This window comes from Leuciscus leuciscus (genome assembly GCF_965113295.1).
Source record: "Leuciscus leuciscus genome assembly, chromosome: 4".
NCBI lineage: Eukaryota > Metazoa > Chordata > Actinopteri > Cypriniformes > Leuciscidae > Leuciscus > Leuciscus leuciscus.
Window position 1 is genome coordinate 30,754,590 of NC_138728.1, and position 21,019 is coordinate 30,775,608.

At 39.5% G+C, this 21,019-nt stretch overlaps 1 protein-coding gene across 8 annotated transcripts in view; it reads right to left on the reverse strand.

Moving 5' to 3' along the window:
• Positions 1 to 3,857: 3,857 nt before the first annotated feature.
• Positions 3,858 to 21,019, reverse strand: part of LOC309497671 (uncharacterized protein) — a 30,199-nt gene continuing 13,037 nt past the window's right edge. The window contains exons 3-7 of one of the 8 annotated variants that reach the window (XM_082167986.1): positions 14,720 to 14,865; positions 13,981 to 14,371; positions 11,620 to 11,686; positions 5,921 to 6,113; positions 3,858 to 5,735 (exon numbers count right to left, since the gene is read on the reverse strand). In XM_082167986.1, coding sequence (XP_082024112.1) covers positions 14,078 to 14,371; positions 14,720 to 14,865 — 440 coding nt within the window. In that variant the 3' untranslated portion in view covers positions 3,858 to 5,735; positions 5,921 to 6,113; positions 11,620 to 11,686; positions 13,981 to 14,077. Of the gene's footprint in view, positions 5,736 to 5,920; positions 6,114 to 11,619; positions 11,687 to 11,778; positions 14,866 to 21,019 lie in introns of those variants that run through there. The other 7 variants (XM_082167987.1, XM_082167985.1, XR_014205644.1 and 4 more) reach the window with 7 other exon arrangements.

The following is a 21,019-nucleotide window of genomic DNA, read 5'->3' on the forward strand; positions in this document are numbered from 1 at the left end:
AAAAAAAAAAAAAAAAAAGATATATAAAAAAAATGCTGTACTGTCAGAGATTAGAAAGTATTAGAAAGTATCAAACTATATATATAGAAAAATGTTTCTTTTTTCTTTTGTTGTGACAATGACAACCTAGACCTATTAGTTTCCCCATCTCTGACAGGACTATCCTTTACAATTTATTGACAATTTAGTTTTTCATGATCAAGATTACATATTCTGTATTCCAAGTATTCATAGGTATTCTGTATATTTTCTCTTGCCCTCAGGATGGCGACACAAAGACCCTACAGTCGTCCGGCACCAATTCACTGCAAATGTGTAGCAAATAGGACCAACCGAAAGACTGTGACCTACAACACCACTATTGCAGACATTAGGGTTCAGATTAAAAGTGTCAGTGCTATAAGCGATGTCACAAATGTTTATATAGTGACAAAAAATGGCAAAGAGACAGAATTTAAGGAAGAGGTTACTTACTCTCTGAAGAACGTCACACTCGGTACAACACTATTGCCACCAGAATTCTTTTCCACATCCACAAAATTCAGGGCAGCACCACTAACCCTGAATGAAACAGGAAAATCCTGCAAAAGAGGCCATTTGTCCACCATCACTGAGGGGAAGAGGATGACATATTCACCAGGGATTATCTGATTATTATAGAGTCTGAAAGGACAAATTGAAAAAGTGAGTTATTTCAATATCACAGAATATCTAGAAGTCAACCATTATTATAGTTTTTCTGGATATCTGGATGCATTTATCTGTAGCTAAAGGTATAAAAATTACTCATATACACTCATGTCGTTCCAAACCCACATGACTTTTTTCTGTAGAACACAAAAAAGAAGATGGTAGTGCATGTGACTCACTTTAACAACTAGTAAAGTACCCAAGAGTGTCGACAAAAATACATGCAGTTCACTGATCAAGTGCTGCAATCAGCTTTTGTGAAAAATCACCAGATTTTAAGCCTTTTAAGCGGTTTTTGAATTGTCTGCTGTGTATCATTCAGCACATCCCCAGTCCGTCAGTTTTACTGTATTCATCTCTATAGTTACTTTCATTCCCACAGGGGCTCCAACAATGAACAAGTCCTGCTGAGTCTTTTGTGTGAAGAACCTAAATGTGCTAATAAGCGCTAAAACATCTTATGATTGACTGAAATCGATTAGAACTGCTATCTTATATTTTTTAATCCTGATCCTATTTTGATTAAAAGTAGATGGAGTCGACTCCAACATTAGGAGTCGGGAATCAGAGTCGATTCCAAAAAACCCGGAATCGAACATTTAGCTCAGTGTCAGCCCCTAAAGGTTAAATTAAATTAAATAATGGCCATTTGTCATCCCAATTCACCCTACGGTCCCTCCGAGTCATTATGCGTCCAATGGCAACTTATTTGTATAGGCGTTTTTCCACGAAACCTCTATATGGACTACCTCATTTCAGCTGTTCTGTAACTGAAAACTCCAGAAGTTTTCCACCTCAAGATAAGTCAACTCAGAGTTCAAGTTTTAAATCAAAAACCTTTGTTGGTTGAAGAAAGGAAACAATTCAACCCATTTAGAACAGTAATCGACAGTAACAAGATGTTCATTTTGTTTGCCACTTTTGGGGAAAGGACCCATGAGGTCAACACCTATCATGTTCGACAACAGGAGTACTCTGCAAATTGCTAGAAAACTTTGTCAGTGAGGTTTTGTACTTTTGACAAATGTGACACTCTCTACACATTATCTCCACATATCAGTTCTCATACTAGGCCAGTATACTCTCTCTCGTCTGAGTCTGAGAAGAGTTTTTAGTTTTCCCAGGTGCCTGCTGAGTGGGTTGTCATGGGCGTACTGCATAAATGCTTCCTGATGAATAGAGGGAATGACCAGTTGGAGTTTCTGTCATTTCTGACCATCAAGCACGCTGCGAAACAAGAATCCATTTTTCAGATTTTCTGATTCTTTGCTTTTCAAATTTAGTCTTGATCTTCCTGGTCATTACTTTGTGATATTGCAATTTGAGTGACATCTACTGGCATGTTGTCAAATGGTGCAGTGGTCTTGGAAGCATTTACAATGAACATTGTGTCAGGCAAAACATTGTGACTTTGAGTTCTGGATAATACGTCCATTGCACTGTCCCTTCCTGTATCTTTCAGTAAAATGGAATCCTTGTAATCGTATTGTCCAGCGAATAAGGCAAGAGGATAGCTTTGGGTGCTGAACAGCCCATGTCAGGGCAGCATGATCGGTGACTACTTTGAAAGGTCGTCCGTCACTTATTCAGGGTTCGTACACATTTTTACCATTAAATTTCCATGACTTTTCCAAGACTTTTCCATGACTTAAAGGTAAATATTCATGACATAGTTTTCCATAAAACATCTGTGTATACATGTTAATTAACTCCTTGTGGGCGGGTAACGTTAGTAGCGGATGAAAAATCTAAATGTGCTTGAAGAGCTCTTTTCCAAAATGCGATAAACGCCATAAAAAAAAAACTTAAAAAAAACGAGATTGTTAACAGATCATTAGAAGTCCTCAAAATTAGTCAAACTAATCTTATATTCTCTCTCTCTCTCAATTTTAATTGTTTATTAATAAACAAGTGTTTTCTGTGTCGACTGCAAAGACGAAGTTGACTGACTCGCGATCTTCTTAGTAGTGAACACGCCGGAGAGAAATGCACATTTCATACGGATTAGGCTACATCGTTTTATTTTGTTTTGAATTGTTCTGTTTAAAAGTAGATATTTCTGTAGCTAATAGATATAGGCCTATTTCAGTTTTGTTTAGGTCTGTGAGGCGAGTAGGCTACCTTTTACGCTGAGTTTCGGTTCATGGATGATCCAGTTCACTCCGGCGCCTCTGTGTCGTGATTATCTATTTTCTGCTATTTACTTTTTATTTAGGCTATTAAGCAATTGGTTAATGAAACATTTTAAAATCAAGATACAATTAATACAAAACGAAATTCGTTTAGGAAGGCTTTGTGCTTTCTGGTCTCTGTGTAAGTTTTAAAGTCTTTTAGTGCCGCTCTCAGAGGACTCATTACCGTAATGGAGAACGGTCACGTAACATTGTTTTTTCCTCATAAATGTGAACACGGAAAATAAAAGACCAAATCAATTTTTTTAAAGAAAAAAATCATATATATTTTAAATGTTTAACAAAGAGGCAAAAAGTCAAACAAAAATCAGAAAATTTGTCGATATTTTTTTCTTTTTCGCACAGCATTTGGTGTAGCCTACAGTTCAAATTTAAATGTTGGCGTTCAACTTTGCGTTTTAAAAATAGCCTACTTACAACAACCCTTCATTTTTCGTTTTTCATTTGGGGGTTAAAGGAAAAACGAGTGGACACAAAAGAACACGGACCTTTTGGACAGAAAGAATACATGAAAGCCAGGGTTCCTTATTAAATTCATAAAAGAAACAATACAGGGATAGCCTACTCTCAAAGAAATGCCACAATCAAGGGAGAAACATGAAGAAACTTAGCATAGCCTATGTGCCGTTCGCATAAGGGTCTTTCCCTGACATTAATACTTGGATAAGACATTAATAATAATAATTTGTAGGGCGGTGGGTGAGATATAAACCTACTAACGTCCTCCGTTGCCATGATTTTTGGAATGACTGATCGCAAAAAAAAAAAAAAGTTTTAGTCGGTTAATGGAAACGCCATCCTTTTGCAATAGTTATTTATCGATATTTAGAAGAAAAAAAAAGTTTTGCTCAAATCTGTAATGGAAAGGCACATACGAAGCTATATGAAAATGCAAAGCAGCTTATTTTAATTTGAAGCACTGAGCTGATGACAGCAACACAAGAGCCACACAGGTGTGGCTACTTAGTCGCTGTCCTCAGTGCCGTAGAAAAGCGCTGAATGAGTTCCCCTTCATGTCCGTTTCAGCGCTTTTCTGCGGCACTGAGGACAGCGACTAAAACTAGATGGGCCAAAAGAAATGGGTCCCCTTTCATGTCCGTTTCAGCGCTTTTAGTTAATGGAAACGCGTCATTTCGCCTCTGACGCGCGTAAATTTCTAGACACGTCAGGCGCGAATTTGACGCGCTATTCGCGTCCGGTGTGAACGCACAGTAAAACGAAAAAAGTATTGCAATTTGTTTCCCCAATTTTATTAATTAAACAAATTCAAGTACACAGATATTTTGAAAAACAAATTTCCATGACTTTTCCAAAACTTTATGAGTTTATTCATTTTCCAAAACTTTTCCAGGCCTGGAAATTGCCATTTTAAAAATCCATGACTTTTCCAGGTTTTTCATGACCGTACGAACCCTGCTTATTGGCTTCCCCGGAAACATTTCCGTTATGTTCTGTCCTATTTGCAGCGCGTTTCTGATTTGTTTGTGTTGTGAACTTTTGCAGCGCGTTTCTGTATTTGGTTGTGTTGTGAGTATTTGGAGCACACATGTGTTGTGAAACTGATGAAGATGTTTTCTTAATTTGCAGGTGTTTTTCTATTTGTATGTGTTTTCTTCAGTTGCAGTGCGTTGAGCTCTCTCGGCCACCGTAAGGAATGTTGTTTTAACCGCGGAAAGGTGTCAGTACAGTCCGTTTTTCAAGTTCAAATCCTCCCATGTTAATCTACTAACTCTCCTGACTGCTTTGTCGGACAAAATGGCAGATGGCGAAGTATGATTGGGCAGATCACCTGTCAATCAAACTCCCGGCGAAGGGTCAATTGGTTAAGAATAGTTTCTCTGAGAAACCAGGAAACATACTGACCATTTAACTCCATTTCAGCTGGCTTTACCTGTGTGGTGGTTGTCGGGTTGAGAAAATATAGAGGCCAAAAAGTTAATGTAGTGGCTTTGGCCTTCTTTTTGGCCGAATCTCCTCCTCTTTCCCTTCAGACTGTAGATCTGGGGCACGTTCAAGTTCAAAACGGTGCGCAACGTTTTGCTACGGTTTCCGGGTTGAACGTCATGTTTCCTGGAAACGGCGTGCACCGGTGTGCAACGGGGTTTGAGATACGTTTTCTCTTGTTTGGTGGATGTGTCAGAACTGCAGTCCAATCAGCAGCAACATGTATAAAGCACACGGTATTAAAGTGAACTCGCACAATGGGTTCAAGGAAAGTAATTTACAAATGTATTCGATGCAGCTCGGTATACGCAACAACTGAGGATATTAGAAGACATGTTTGTCATAAGTTTTATTGTAAAAATATAGGATATCAACATAATGATGTAGTTGTTTATATTTTTAGCTTCATTGCAAGTGTATGACATTTGGTATAGAAATAAACAATGGTAATTAAGTGCTTTTCCTAAAAATGAGAAAGAAAATACAGGGTATTAAAACAGTATGAACTACAAATAAAGTCAGTATGTGAGGCTAAATACATGTGTTTTAGTCTGAATTAGGTAAGATGTGTGCTTCCATTTCAGTTTCAGCAATCCCTTCACTCGATTGGGATGTTCTCTTTTGTTCTGGGTGGCAAGTGCAGTAACTGTAACATGGGGGATATTTTGTAGTATTAAACACATATTTATACCGACTTCACCAGGCTCCGAAAATTCTTCACAAAGAACACAAAGAATGGCCTTCTCAGCTGCCATAGTTGCAACTCTTGCGTCATCAGAACAGTGTGTTCAACGCATCACCGTTTCTGTTTAAAAAACGTTGTGCAACGTTTTGTCGGGGCTGAACGCATCCCTGATGTGTTACACTTTAGAGCTTTCTTCAAGAGTTGTCGTGCCCCAAAGTAGTCATCTAAAAATTAAATAGCCTACATGTTAAACTTCAGTAGACCTTCAAATTAACAGAACTATAGACAACAGAACAATATGAGACTGATTAAAAGGATTTTCTTCCCAATAACATAAGGGCAAAATACTTTGATATTTGCTTACAATAGCCATTTTGATTTTAAATAAATAAATAAATAAATAGCATACCACATGATTTAATAACTCTAGCATCACATGATTTCCAGTCAGGTCCAGGTTCCTCTGAATTTCTCACTGCCCTGTTTACTCTTTCATAATTTTTGTAGTTTGGCCAATAGATAACTCCATCACTGCACCACTTTTGTGGCACCACTGCTACGGTTATGTTTACCAGGAACTCCAGGATGTTAAGTGGAACATCCTAAACCGAGAAGGAAAGAAACAAACAACAGCACCAGAGAAATTTAACTTCCTGTTTCAAGAACAGGTCACCAGTGTTGGGGTAGTTACTCAAAAAAAGTAATTAGTTACTAGTTACTTCTGTAAATTGTAATGAGATTACTTTACTAGTTACTGCATTTGAAAAGTAACTTCACTACTTATTACTTTACTTTCCCATTTCTTAATTTACCCTGTAGATACGGACAAAAATCATAGCCCTATCATCACTTAGCCTGTCCGCATAGTGTTTATAAATGTAGCCTATACAAAATGGCATGTAAAACCATATGAAAGAACAATATACATGTCTGCACAAAGAAATATGCCTCACTGTAAAATCCACAAACAACAGGATAAAGGACAAATGTCTGCGGTGGTAGACACATACAGTAATCAGGACTGGACTGGGACAAAAAAAAATCGGCCCTGGCATTTTGGCCATAATAATAATAGCACACTAATATGCATATATTGTAAAACAAATGCACTGAAAAATAAAGGAAACGTTCATAATTAGTTTTGTACAACTTTCTATACTTGAAAGAGATATAAGCACAGTATGATCTTTTATTTTGATGGAAAACATGGTTTACAAACGCGTCTCATTAAATTTATAGTAAATTACGGTAATCGTCAACTATGCAGATGTGGAAATAATGTGTTACTGGGTAATGGGTTCCTACACTCATGACATCCCATACACAAAATAAATATATTTGAAATATATTTTCAGAGTATATTTTGGAATATATGCAAATATTTGAAATTGGCCCAATAAATATATTAAACACTTAACATCATATAGTTTTGTTATATTTCAGAATATATTTCAATGTATTTGGAATATATGCCACATATATTTTGACACTTTTGGGGACCCATACAGAAAAAAAGTACATTGAAATATATTCTGAAATATAACAAAAATATATGATGTTAAGTGTGAAATATATTTATTGGGCCAATTTCAAATATTTGCATATATTCCAAAATATACTCTGAAAATATATTTAAAATGTATTTATTTTGTGTATGGGATAGCCTAAGTGTTTTGAAAGTAACTGTTAGTTCTGCTTACCGCAGGCTCTACACTCTCTCATCTCTGTCCTGATCCTCCTCATCAGCCACAGGAGCTGATGAAGGTCCTGCTGCTGCAGAAAACATTTTGACACATTTTATAGCGTCTGCTTGAAGGGCCTGTGTCTATTTTTCACGCTAATTTTCTCTGCACATTCCTTGCGTTTCTTCTCCATCTCTCAGACTATTTTGACAGATACACACTGACACACTTGCACGCTCGCTCAAAGCCCAAAGGGGGAGGTGTTTAAAGATGTGATTGGACCAGCCCAGTGTCAATCAAGAAAAGATCCAATGGGCCAAGGTGTTTCATGGGCCGGTCAGCTATCAGGAAAAAAAAACTGACGAAGACTTTTTTAACTAATGCATTACACCGGCACGCACTTACTTAACCCAGCGCCGAGCAAAACGAATGGGCCGCCGATGTACGAGTTTTATGGTCCGTAAAAAAAAAAATAATTAAAAAATTTTTTTTGAGATGTCGACCCAAAAGGCACGTCAGCCCACTGGGAATCTCCCGGTAGTCCCGATGGCCTGTACTTGCTGCCTGAGCATATAAAGTGCATTTCACGCGAATATTTTTGTCCTTTCGAGCAATATACTGAAAGTAATGTGAATATCGCCACTGGCCGAAACCCCCCTGTCTCCCGCTCCCCTTCGCATCAGCAGCTACGTCACTCAAATCGATCTCTATGACAACGGTGCAAGCGCGCGCGCGCGCGCACACACACACACACACACACACACAGACATGCACGCAGCACAAACAGATCAGAGCTTTACACGCAGGCAAACACGCCTTGGGTAAAGGCCAATTTATACTTCTGCGTCGAGTGTACGCCGTAGTGTACGTCGTAGGGTACGCACGTAGGCGACGCCGTCGTGAGCATTTATACTTCTGCGAATGTCTGTGTTGCTCTGCAGTTACACCGCCGAAACGCTAGTTGGCGCGGGTGGGTTTTAATGTTCCAGTTCCACTGTGTTTACATTCCTCGCGGCTGTTTTGAGTTTAGGTTTCTACGAGCAATGGCGACTGAAGGAGTCATACAGATGGCTGTATTTCCGCACTTCTTCAAGCAATCTCTCGGTCACTTGGTCTGTAACGCGTAGTTACATTTTTGAGGAGGTGCGCGTCAGGGTACGGCGAAGGGTACGACGTATGGTACACGTCAATGCGTATGCTACGCCGTACCTTCTACGCGAACCCGACGCAGAAGTATAAATTGGCCTTTACGCAGGAAAGCGCGTTCCTATAGTCTGGTAAAGTAGTGTAGTTACCGATATTTTTAGTGTAATGCGTTACTTTATTTCGTTACCCAAAAAAGTAATATCGTTACTGTAATCCGTTACCCCCAACACTGCAGGTCACTACGTCTACCTTGGGTTATTTCACCAAGTGCATGGTGTAATTGCATATGGGTCACTTTTAAAAGAAAATGTAAGCTAGTCCAAAAAAAAAAAAAAAAAAATATTCTGATATGAAATCGGAATTGGCCATCAAAACCTGCATCAAGACCTGCAGTGTAAATGTGGCCTTATTGAACTCAACTGAATCAACAATGAACTGTCAACTTACTGTGAAGTTGCTTTGAAACAATATGTATTGTATAAAGTGCTATATAAACAAAAATGACTTTGAACACATTGAACAAGCAACTTACAGTAAAGTACTTACGGTTAATTGTTATCCAGTTTCAGACTGCAGTGTTTGTGATGATGCATGGTGATGCAATTTTTTGTCGCTGTGTCTAGTCCTAATTCTGCATAAACACCTGTCGTCAAAACTAATGTGCAACCGCATCAATTCTTACTGCTAATATTAGAACACAAGAGCTACAACTAAAACTATCATCAATACTACCACTACCATTCTCCCCAGGAAAAAAATGATGAATGAAAATGCGTTTACCTTTTAACCGGTAATTATAAAAAAAGAAAAACTGATAAGCCTCTGTAACCTTAAAGTTTTCGTTCACCCAATAATAAAAAAATAAAATAAAAACATGAGAGTGAGTAAATAATCATAAAATCAGTAAAATATGAGTAATTTTTGGGTGAACTAAACATTTTACCTGTGGAGATATTCCTAAAATGTATGAAATAATGGTATGGCCACAAAATCATCCCTATGAGGTAAAACAACACATTTTTGGACAAGCTCTGAAGCTTTAACACACTTGAGTATATCCGATGTTTCTGAAATAGTATGGATATTCAGATAGTCAGATTTGAATGGGTAAGTGAAGAACAAAGACTTCTCTGAAAATTATTTGTACACTACGTAGACTCCATCACTGCATTCCACAATGTTATGTATAATGCAAATCTCGTTTCCAATGACAAAGACATTATTCCCGGTTGAAACTTTAACAGTCCACTTGTCACAGGCCATCTCACCATACTGTGCTTTCACTGACAATCCATCTAAGTGGCCCAAGAAAGTGCTGTTTTTTAAAAGAGGCACCATTTAAAGGAGTGTCAGTAATTCTCATCTCAGACAATCTACGAATAATTTGGGCAAGGGGAAAGTCTGGTTTTCTGACAAGCCTTTTTAGCTTGTGTAGGTAACTTTCATAGGGAAATGCAGAAAATGAGTCAAGACAACCATGTCGTTGTACTTCATCTGCCAGATGGACCAAAGCATGTACATTATACACAAGTTGATCTTTGCCATATATTTCCCCAAAGTGTGAAACAAAAGATTGAAGCAAGGTGTGAGCATACTGTGTGTGGCAGGATAGTCTAGGACTTACTAAAATAGCAATACCAGAGAAGAGTAGCATGAAATTGTTGTACATATTTCGGTTCAGAAAGATACTTAACACTACAGGTCCTGTGTACAGCAGAAACTGCCTCAATTCAGTGGCCTTCCAACGATCTAATTCCCTCAGCGATCTGGGCTTCTGAGCAAACTCCACAGGAATATAGGGACGCATTTCTACCAGTTTAGCGGACATTCTTTCAATTATGTTTGCAGGTACTCTGAGGACCCCTGAGCCAAATGTTCAACAAACGCCTAACCACACCTAAACAAACCAAATGCATATAATCTAGAGGGAATTGTGAAACCATGCCAACACTACTACCATTAAATGGATGTGGCCCCTCATGATGATGTTATACTCGCACGTTATACTCATGCGTCTGTTAATGTATTTACCAGGCTGAGAACATTTGTCACAACCATGGTAGCCATTATGGTTCTTTGTGTTTTTAACAAAGGGCCTGGCTGGTGTGTCACAAATGACTGTGTCCAGCTCAAGCTTCAATGTCTTACCCTCTATGTCAAAGCCTTTTTCAAGCTGTTGTAACTCAGTAACAAAATCTTCAAGAAACTCTTTTGCTAAGCTTGGTTTCTTTGATCCACAGAACAAACCTATCACTACTGGTTCTTTCATAGGAACACTCCAAGAAGCAATCCAAGAATGGGCCACAGTTGCAGACTAGAGCTCTTGAACAAAGGAAGTCCATCTATGTTAATTTGCAACTTAAACTGGAACTGTCTGCCAGTGTGTGTATGAATTTAGACAGCGTAATTTAGACAAGTGATGAAAGAATACCAAAATAGTGGTACTGTCCCCCAGCTCTTTCTATGATAGTGTACTTTGTTTTAGTCCTAAGGAGGGTTCTAGCATCCTTTGGAAGATCAGGATGGCAAATGCGAAGAATGCACAATAGTGCTGTCAAAGCAACCAAAGAAATGCCAAAGTGTATGGCCCAGTTGGAAATGCTATCAGAGAGTGAAAATGTCTCAGACAGTTCATTATCTGAATGTTCTGAATCAGATGTCTGAATCGGCCTATCACAGCTGCCAACCACGAAACCCTCCTGTATGTCTGCATCTACCTCCATGCCACCTTCCTCCTCAATAAAGACTAATCCAGTTGCAATTTCTGAACAAGTTGGATTGTCTGTACGGTCTTCAAAAAAACTCTCTTTTGACATCTACAAGTTCCCTATCTGTTGTCATCTGAAACTCAGTCAAATTTATGCAGTCATCCCTAATTTAAGTCGTTTATATACGTCTACATGGGTCCTCCGTCTTAAGGTGGAGCTGGAGACAGGTACAGTTTTTCTATTCATTTTATCTAAAAGAAACGTAACAGAAACACAAAATACAGATTGCAACCAGAGAGTTGTGGAAAATAACCAAAATTTGTAGTGTTTTCAAAAATAATTATACAGCAGGGCTCGACAATAAGGACTGCCCGATGGCCCGGGGCCAGCGTGAAAGACACTTGGGCCAGTTGCAGGAACTGTCACCTGCCCGATTGGGCCAGTTCCTGCATCTTCAAGTTGATAATTTGCTAATTTTTAAGCCTTGACAATTTAAATGCTGTAGTGTGGACCAGTGTCAGTATTTGACAAAATATCTGGCTAAATCAAGTTGGAACAGTATTTAATCTTACTTTACTCAGATGTCAGGAAAAGATGAAACTCCAAAAACAGACTGGTGGCACTTGAACGAACTGTAAGCTGAAACAGAACACACACACACACACACACACACACACACACAGTATCATATAATATGAATTATTTTTTTGAAACAACATTACATGGGGTGGTGGAACTGTCAAAATGTAAACAAAAATGGACACGTTATACCAGAAATTCAGTGAAAAAAGTAGTTAACGTTAGGCCTAACATAATAATGTCTTGCCTGACATTTTACTGGAGGGGAGAAAATACGCGCTCACGGTTTGATAAAAATCCGGACAGCTAACGTTAATTAAATCACCTAACCTCCCAGAGAGAAAGAATACCATCCAAATAGCTTTTTACTCAAAGTTATTAATTATCAAATACATTTTACTCAAATCTACTAATGACAATTTGCTAACTTGGTTTGCCACAATCATTTCAGAAATAAAATCAGCGGTATGTTGAACGGTATGAACGGTAATGTTACAGGCTAAGTAACTGTACAAATAAAGCATATTTTAACTATTCTTGCCGTGTTCCGTGCTTGTCGACCTGCCGGTTGTAGCTTTTCCACAGTGCGGGGAGTGATTCAGTGATGATGGCGACAGTTGAAATAGGCGCGTTTGGTCAGCGGGTCCGTCCAGCATCTGTAGCGAGTCCGCGAGTTGACAGTGCGCTGTCAGGAGGAATTGAGCCGAACTGAGTCTGAAAGAACAGCGGACCTGGTGGCTTGAGGGCGTATCCGCCCCGGAGTCTATTGCTATCAGGGTAGTCATTTCCTCTAGTTCAATTGTCTGTTTGGGTACACTGATCAGCTGGGACAGATCAGGCAGGTTATTTGTGAATCTATCTATAGTATTTGGGATAATTGTTCTACCTGGCCGATAATGTGGCGCGACATGGCAAATATCAGCAGTACGCAGTATGCCCATTACAAGGTAGTGATCAGTCATCACTTTGTGGTAGAATATCTATATCAGTAGGACTGGTTTCATGCGATATAATTAAATCTAGTGTATAATTAAAACGATGAGTGGGTCGAGCGACATTTTGCTTGACCCCAAAAGAGTTTAGTAAATCTCTAAATGCAGCCCCTAACGCATCATTTTTATTATCTACGTGCATGTTAAAATCACAGAAAATCAATGCTTTATCGACATTGACCAATAGGTCTGAGAGAAAATCTGCAAGCTCTTTTAGGAAATCAACATAGGGCCCTGGAGGTCTATACACGGTAGCCAAACAAGAGATAGTAGGGATTTTTTTTCTTACATCCGAGAGTGTAACATTTAGTACAAGCACTTCAAACGAGTTAAACCCGTGTCCTGTTTTCTAAGGATCATTAAGAATATCTCTATAGATTGTTGCAACACTGCCACCACGACCAATCAGACGGGGCTCGTGCTTATAACAGTAGCCTGGTTGAGTAGACTCATTAAGACCGAAATAATAATTTGGTTTAAGCCAGATTTCAGTCAGGGCAGAGTACATCAAAACTATTATCTGTGATCATTTCATTTACAATAACCGCCTTAGGTGTGAGCAATCTGATGTTTAGGAGACCAAGCTTTAGAAATTGTTTTTGTTCACTAATTTTGAGATTTTCACGATCAGATTTTTTCTAGATCCTATAGTTGCTTTATTGTTTGACCTCACTAATCGAGGAATAGACTAGGGCTGCACGATTAATCGCAATTTACATGTAATCGCAAAGGCTGCAATTATTTGTTATGCGCAGCTTGTCAGTTATGTACGGCTCTGTAAACGCTACTCCATCTGAAAGCACTGTGAGTTTGAGTCACTTATAACGTGCATTTGAAAAAGCAACACGCGTCAAACATCTTTCCAAACACCAGAATCATTTATGAACCTCTTGTCCAACAAAAGACAACATTTAATAACATGCATTTACTCCAAACTCACTTCATAACGACAGTTGAGCATCCTTCTGTGAGATGATGTGCCTTCTTACACAGAAGGCAGTCATGTAATTATAAGTCATGTTTAATCAAAGCGTTTCAATCTTCTGTTTATTCAGCTACTACAGCGATAGGGATTTCCTGGAATGATGCGCCGTTATTGTACTTCTGCGGCGGGGCATGTTTAGCGTGTTTGCGTGAGAGCGTCCTCTGGCGTTCAGATGGAGTAGTATTTACTACCGATCAGCCGCACTCCACTGACAAGCTGCGCATAAGATAATCGCAGCCTTTGCCAAATCGCGTGCGGTTTAATTGCGATTAATCGTGCAGCCCTAGAATAGACACAGTTTCTATTTAATGTACTACATTTGCACTCCTATCAATTAAGTGGGTAGAACAAAGACTGTGATTTGAGCTTTTACTTACCAGTCATATGGTGCATAGCGTCTTGGAGATGTTGTCTGACAGAAGATCCGCTCTGATTCTGCTGGACTGCAGGTCATCAGCACGGAAAGAGCCTAGGTCACTTCCAGAAAAGATTCCAATCACTTACAAAGAGCAGATTCTGTTCATTACACCATGACATTAACCATTCATTTGAAGCAAATAGTCTACTCAACCATTCATGTCCTTGTTGGTACGTGGGAAGTGGTCCGGACGTGATGATCCTCATCGTGGGTGATGTGCTGCGTACTGTCTCGATCAGGCTCCTGAAGTCCCAGTTCAGAACCTCCGTCTGCCGCAGTCTGATTTCGTTCACCCCCGCGTGCAGTGCGACAGCTTCGATGCTCTCGTCACCATTCAGGATTGTGGGTACCTGCGCAGTGACATCGAGAACACAAGCATCAGGAAAGCAGTGACTGCACACCTTACCTTTAGCTGAGGTAGTGGGGACTATGGAGTCTTTAATGACCACAGCATCGCGTTCCATCTCACAAAGAGGGGAGAAGCGGTTCCAGGTGGGGATCTCGAAGACCGGGGGAGGCGGAGGGTGAGAGGACCTTGCTCGTGGCCTGGCTCGCACCTTCCACTGCTGAATCACCCAGGGTACATGGTGTGTCGGCACCGGAGTGAAGGAAGGCTGGGATGATCGCATTCTGAATGCTCGGGCTCTGTGTAGAGAAACACACGGAGTAGAAGAGGTCAGAGTGATAATATTACTTACCACGGACTTGTGAGCATCAGCCCGCAGTGTTTCTAGCGCTGATCGCCATTCCTGTAAGTCGGCCTGCTTCTCTAGAAGGTCATGGATCTGCTTCTCCAAGGCCTCCAGCTCCAACTGCACTGCGTGCAGCTCAAATGTGTCCTCGTCTGCACTCATAGGTAGGGAAGACACACATCTGATACATTTGCCATAGAACAGATAAACAGTAATTTCTTGAGTGATAAGCGTGTAAACAAGATGAGCGATAGACGAGACCACGTTAGTGATGCTAGCGGGCTAACACTAGTAGCGGATGGTCGGAGAGTTGGATAAAAGTAGAGATATCAAAGCAATCCGATTGTTTTCAATATAGAATATTAGAAAATATTAGTTTATAAAAAGTTTATAAAATTGATATAAAGAAGAAAACCGAGGATTAAGAATCAACTTGACTGAGCTCCAAATTTAAACCATGCGGCAGCAACAAACACAAAGTGGCGTAATGAAACTTTTTGTGACGTTGGTTCAACTTTGCTTTGCAAACCAAAAGATAGCTCAAGAAAAATATAAAATATATCCCATTTTCACTAAATAATAAATGTAATGAGTGCCATCGCTGTTCTCAGTGATGTGCAACCTGTACATATCAGTTACCATCTCAAAAAAAGAATGTGTTTTAGGGTTTCATGACCCTTTATGGTCTCTTTCCTCACAGATTGGAGGCTCAGAACATGGTCGTTTCTGTGGCTGCCTCAGTCACAAGCTGTAGATTCAGATCATGGAATCTGTTGTTGTCTCTGGTTCAGTCTTAGAACAGTGTATCTGTTATGTCTCACCTGGTGGGAGACTTAGAACTATCTGTTGCTGTAACAGGCCTGTAACGGGCCGCAGGATCAGAATGTAGTTGAATCTGTTACGGTCTCAGCCTTGCAGGCCAGGACTCAGAACTTGGTTGATCTTTTTCTGTCTATCCCCTTACAGGACATACTCACAACAAGAAGTGTATGTTGAAAGGATACCATTATCCCTTTCTGATGAGGAGGAGATTGCAATTTGGCCCTTCTTCATTCCAGTGCTGCAATTGGCTGTGGGCATCAGAGGGCCCACCTTTCTTTCCCCTTTGGAACTCATTTGCATAAAACAAACAGTTGGACATCTTTAAGTGTCTTTGAAGTTGACCAATACATTCATTTATTTGTACATTAATAGCTGAATTTGTGTAAGCTGTTGTGCTCCAAATAGCTGTCACTGAGAATACTTATTTCTCTGTATAAGTATGAAATGGATGTGTGTAGTTTACATCAGTTTTAAGGTTTTGAATGGATTTGGATGGATAACTGTGGTCTCTCTTTGTTTCACCTACTCCTGCTATGTCTGGAGGTCCTGAGGAATTTTATGGCGGTTCATGTCTAAACTTTGTAACAATAACGACTCGGGGTAAATGTGAATTAGCTCAAGAATATAGGGAATTTTGGAAATATTAATAATTATGACTCATGGTCATAATTCATAAGTCGCATGTACATTTATTTTATCAATTATCGAGATTACCTTGTTCTGTAACTGTCTGATCATTACAGTTAAGAAGGGGGTATCCCTTTTCAAACTCCAAGAAAGTTTTATCTTCTGGCCACGAATATCAAACTTTCTGAGTTTATGAATTAAAACTACTCAAGGTAGTCAATATCGAGCTTGTAGCTTAGATCTTTTTAGTTTCATTGACTTTTATAAGGTGGGTTTTCAAACACAGAGACAATTAAAAGTATAAATGGGTTTATTAATAAAATGGCACACACTAGAGATTATATAAACTACAAATATAAACGTACGTAAAAATGCAAACAAACAAACAAACATTTAACCGAACAAAAACATAAAACATAGCGTGATCAGAATGAAATGAAATGAAAGAAAGGAAGATAGACAGAGAGAAGAGATAGAGGGTAACTTAATTCACAGACCTAAGAATTGGACACCTGAAATCAGCGTTTAGAGAGAGTTACGTTACGTGCAAGTTTCTGTGTTCTTTCAGTGTGGTGCTGAAAAGGGGGGCGCGTGTGCGCGTGTCCGGCTGGTTTGCGTCTAGCTTCGTCTTCTGGGTCGTTTCGCAAGACGATGTAAAGGCTCACTTGAATTTAACGTTACCGAGAAAGTTCAGATTCATCTCCCGGGCAGGGAGAGGTTTAAAGTCTTTGTTGCAAGGGACGCAGCTACGACTCGAACATGTGCTCGCTCGATAGAGAAGACCAGAGCCTCCTCCAGATGTTCCTTTGGAGAAGCGCTGCACCGAGGAAGAGAGTTAAGAGAGTTGGATGAGAGAGAGAGGAAACTGAAGGTTTGGACTTTTATCAGTGTCCCATGTGCCGTCCCCTCCTTCGTGTAGGACGAATCAGCTGTCGAGATTTTTCGAGCGGGAAGATTCCTTTGTCCGGTTAGACACGCCCACTCGAATGAGTCATGATTGACTTTAACTTGAGAGGATTTTCTCCAGACATATGAACTTATAAAACAATGCGCATCACTGAATTCTGCTATCGGAATTCAACTCCGTTAGCTGGAGAGGATTACGGAGATATCAAAAATAGAATATAGGCTTTGTAGCAATGCAAAGATACATTATTATGCATTTGTATAGGCATTTGCAGTTCTATTAATGTTACAAATAGGAGATGTATGCTTTCCTATGGTTTACACACACCTCTTAACACACAAATTTATATATTTAGTACATTTAAGAGTGACTTTATGGGTAAAAGTCCTTTTCTGTAGGGGGTTTCTGTTTCAAAGTCCAGAGTGTGTTTGTGTGTGGGTTGGTGGTCAACTTTTATGACCTGCCAATGAGATCGGATTACGGGATGCGATTCTACTGGGAGAACATTCTTCAGAAATACATTTCAGAGCCAAACACTCGAAGATCATAACTATATGATCAAAACAACATTAATCACACATGCATACAGGAAGTTCAGATACAAGTCTGAGTTACATACATTAAAGGATGTTGGTGTGTGTGTGTGTGTGTGTGTATGTGAGTGTGGAATGTCACGAGTCTATAAAAGTCACGGGGAGTCCATGCTGAAATGGGGGGTTTTAGAGGGGATTCTCCAAAACAGGGTTCCCTTATGTGACTCAAATGTCCCTCGGGGGAGCCACAAAGATGCAATTTTGACCGTTCAAGCAGACTTGGAGGCGCCATGAACAAACTCGTTGTCTAAGGAGACAACGAAGGATGTGTTTGGAGATCAGGATTTACTAATTTGAACAGCATGTGACCGCATGTCATAGTCATTGTCGTTACATATTTGAGGATTAGTTTAAAGGTGGGTGAAGGGCAGAAAACTGTGTGTGAAACAATGAGAAGTCCTGTCCTTCCTGGGCTTAGTACCGGAGGTCTTCTTTCCCTCTAAGAGGTGTCTGGTTGTAGTCCTTGCATATTTTTTTCTGATGGCATCAGACAGTTTGTTTGTGTTAGTCCACCAAGATCCAATTAAAATGTTGCAAACCTTTGTCTTTCACTTTCAACTAGAAACTCTCGTCAAAAGAAGGTAGAGCCCCAGAGAACAACTACCTATTGCATAATCACCACGAACCAATAGCAGATGACCCTGCCAGTGTCAACTTTTTTTCACCTGCAATTTAAATAATCACTAATGTATTCATTCTTAAGAAAGACTATTACATTTTGCTCAGTGTAATATCCCATGTGAGCCTAGTGACAATAAATATAAAATATGCAAAGTTTTTCAGATTAACTCATCCTATTCATTATTGAAACAAAAAAGAATCACTGTCAGGTTAGATAGTAAAACAAAGTGCTTAGAACTATTATACACTATGTAAAAAATGAAAAAATGTCAGAACTAAGGTGACAAATGTGAACAGCACGTTCTAGGGCCCAGTTTATGGCTGGGCCCCTCTCTGTCCTTAACCCCTTTAGGTTCAAAGATCGCTGACGGCCCCAGATTATTGTTGTTCAACATTCACTTCCTGTTAAAATCACACTCTTACTTGATCTGGACAAACTCAGTATAATTTATAAAGAAAGAAGACTCCAGCTTCGATATTTGAACACTGTTTATGATAAAACTGGTTTGCAGTGACAGTAATTTTTTAATTTATGTCAGGAGTGCAAAATAATCAATCTGTAATGTATGATATTTTGAATTGAATGTCATCACTCATGAACTCAGTCACGTCTTCTTCGGTTTATTTGTGTTCACATGCGTGCACTAGACAGCGTCCGTCAGGGCTCTTAGTTCAAAAGTGCGCATATGTGGAGAAATATTGATTTATCACGTTTGCTAAATATTTAGTCAAACAGAATACCATTTCAATTCATTTCCCACTGAATTATGCGATCTGAAGAGCTAAAACAGCACACACAGCGAGCTCCGTCTCTCCTTTTCCTGATTTGCGTTACTTATTATCTCAGCGCTTTCTCATTTTCCATACAGCTGTCAATCATCTTACGTGAGTCAACGTGACCATAATCCAGCCCTTCTGCATGACACTGTCCTGTATACTTCCTCGTTCTGAGCTCAGAAAATCAAAGCCAAATATACATTTCTACACGTGAAACAAGAAGCTAATAAACGCATGATTACGATGTTATATGGTTTGGTGTGATTTTCATGCGATTTGGGGTATTTTCATATGAATAAAGAATGAAATGATTCATCAACTTTCAGTATGATAAATCCAACTCCATAAAGTCTTTCTGGTCCACTACTCGACGTCCACTGAGTGAATACACGGCTGTCAAATTCAGTAACACTACTGCCAACTTTGGTCTTTTTAACATCCGCTCACTTACAAGTAAGGGGCATCTTGTGCAGGATCTCCTCGTTGACCATAAGTTTAACTTTTTGTGTTAAACGTGGCAGCAGCCAAATGATTTTATTTCACTCAATGATGCTTCTCCTCCAGGGTTTGTTTACATCTCTCAACAGCGTGACTCTGGCCAAGGGGGAGGTCTTGCGATAATTTACCGTGAGAAGTGGATAATAGCGCCTGTCAACGCTCCTGTCTGTCACTCATTTGAGGCTACTGTGTGTCAGCTTTCTGGACCTCCTCCCACCATTGTTGCTACTTTGTACCACTCACCAAAGCCTAACAAGGATTTTATTATTGATGTTGCTGCCTTTCTGACTCACCTATCCACACTTTCATCAAATATAATGCCTCTGGGGGATTTTAATATACATATGGATAATGCAGTTTACATCATGTCTGGACAGTCTTGGATTTCAGCAATATATAAACTTTCCCACACACATTAAAGGACATATTTTGGATTTAATCTGCTGTTCAGGTGTTACACCTGTAAACTGTAAAGCAGATTCTTTCCCTTTTTCTGACCATATGCTGCTCGCGTTCAGTGTTAATCTTTCACTCTCCAAATCTAATATTCCACGTACTATAATATTCTGAAATATTAAGGATATCAACTTGGACAATTTATCCTCTAACATCACTAGCCTTCCCAATGCCGACAGCTTTTCTACCCCGGATGAACTGCTCTCTCACTACAACATTAACCTTCATAACCTCCTTAATAACCTTGCTCCACTCAAAACCAGGACTGTCTCATTCACTCTCTCTGCACCTTGGTTTACTCCCACTCTTAGAAAATTAAAAACAAAAGGATGACAACTCGAAAGACTTTCCTCCCTATAATACTATATTATCATTTTTCTCTTTAAAAATTGAACACATCCACCAGCAATGTATGTTTATTTCTGCTCCGAACTCACCTGTCTCAGTTTAATTTGCTCCCATCCATTTACTCTCAGCATTTACCTTACCCTCAGTAAATGAAATTTCCGAACTCATTCAAAAATCCAAATCTTCAACCTGCAGATTAGACCCCCTTCCTACTGTTCCTGTAAAGGCCACTGTCCCTTTTCTGTCCCCTCTCATTACAGACATCATTCACTCTTCTCTTACCACTGGAATTGTTCCTTCTCTTAAAACAGCTGCTGTAACTCCAATTCTTAAGAAACCTGGTTCAGATCCCAAAAACCTTAATCATCTTCCATTCATCTCCAAAATTCTTGAAAAAATAGTTGCTGCTCAACTCCATACTGATCTCTCCTATAATTTATATGAATAATTCCAGTCTGGTTTCTGTCCTCTACATAGCACAGAAACAGCACTCCTTAAAGTCACTAACGACCTTCTCCTCGCTGCTGACTCTGGTTTACTATCTATTCTCCTTCTGCTTGATTTGAGTGCGGCCTTCAATACAATTTCACACACCATCCTTCTAGACAGACTCTCCTCCATTGGTATCACTAACACATCTCTTAACTGGTTTTATTC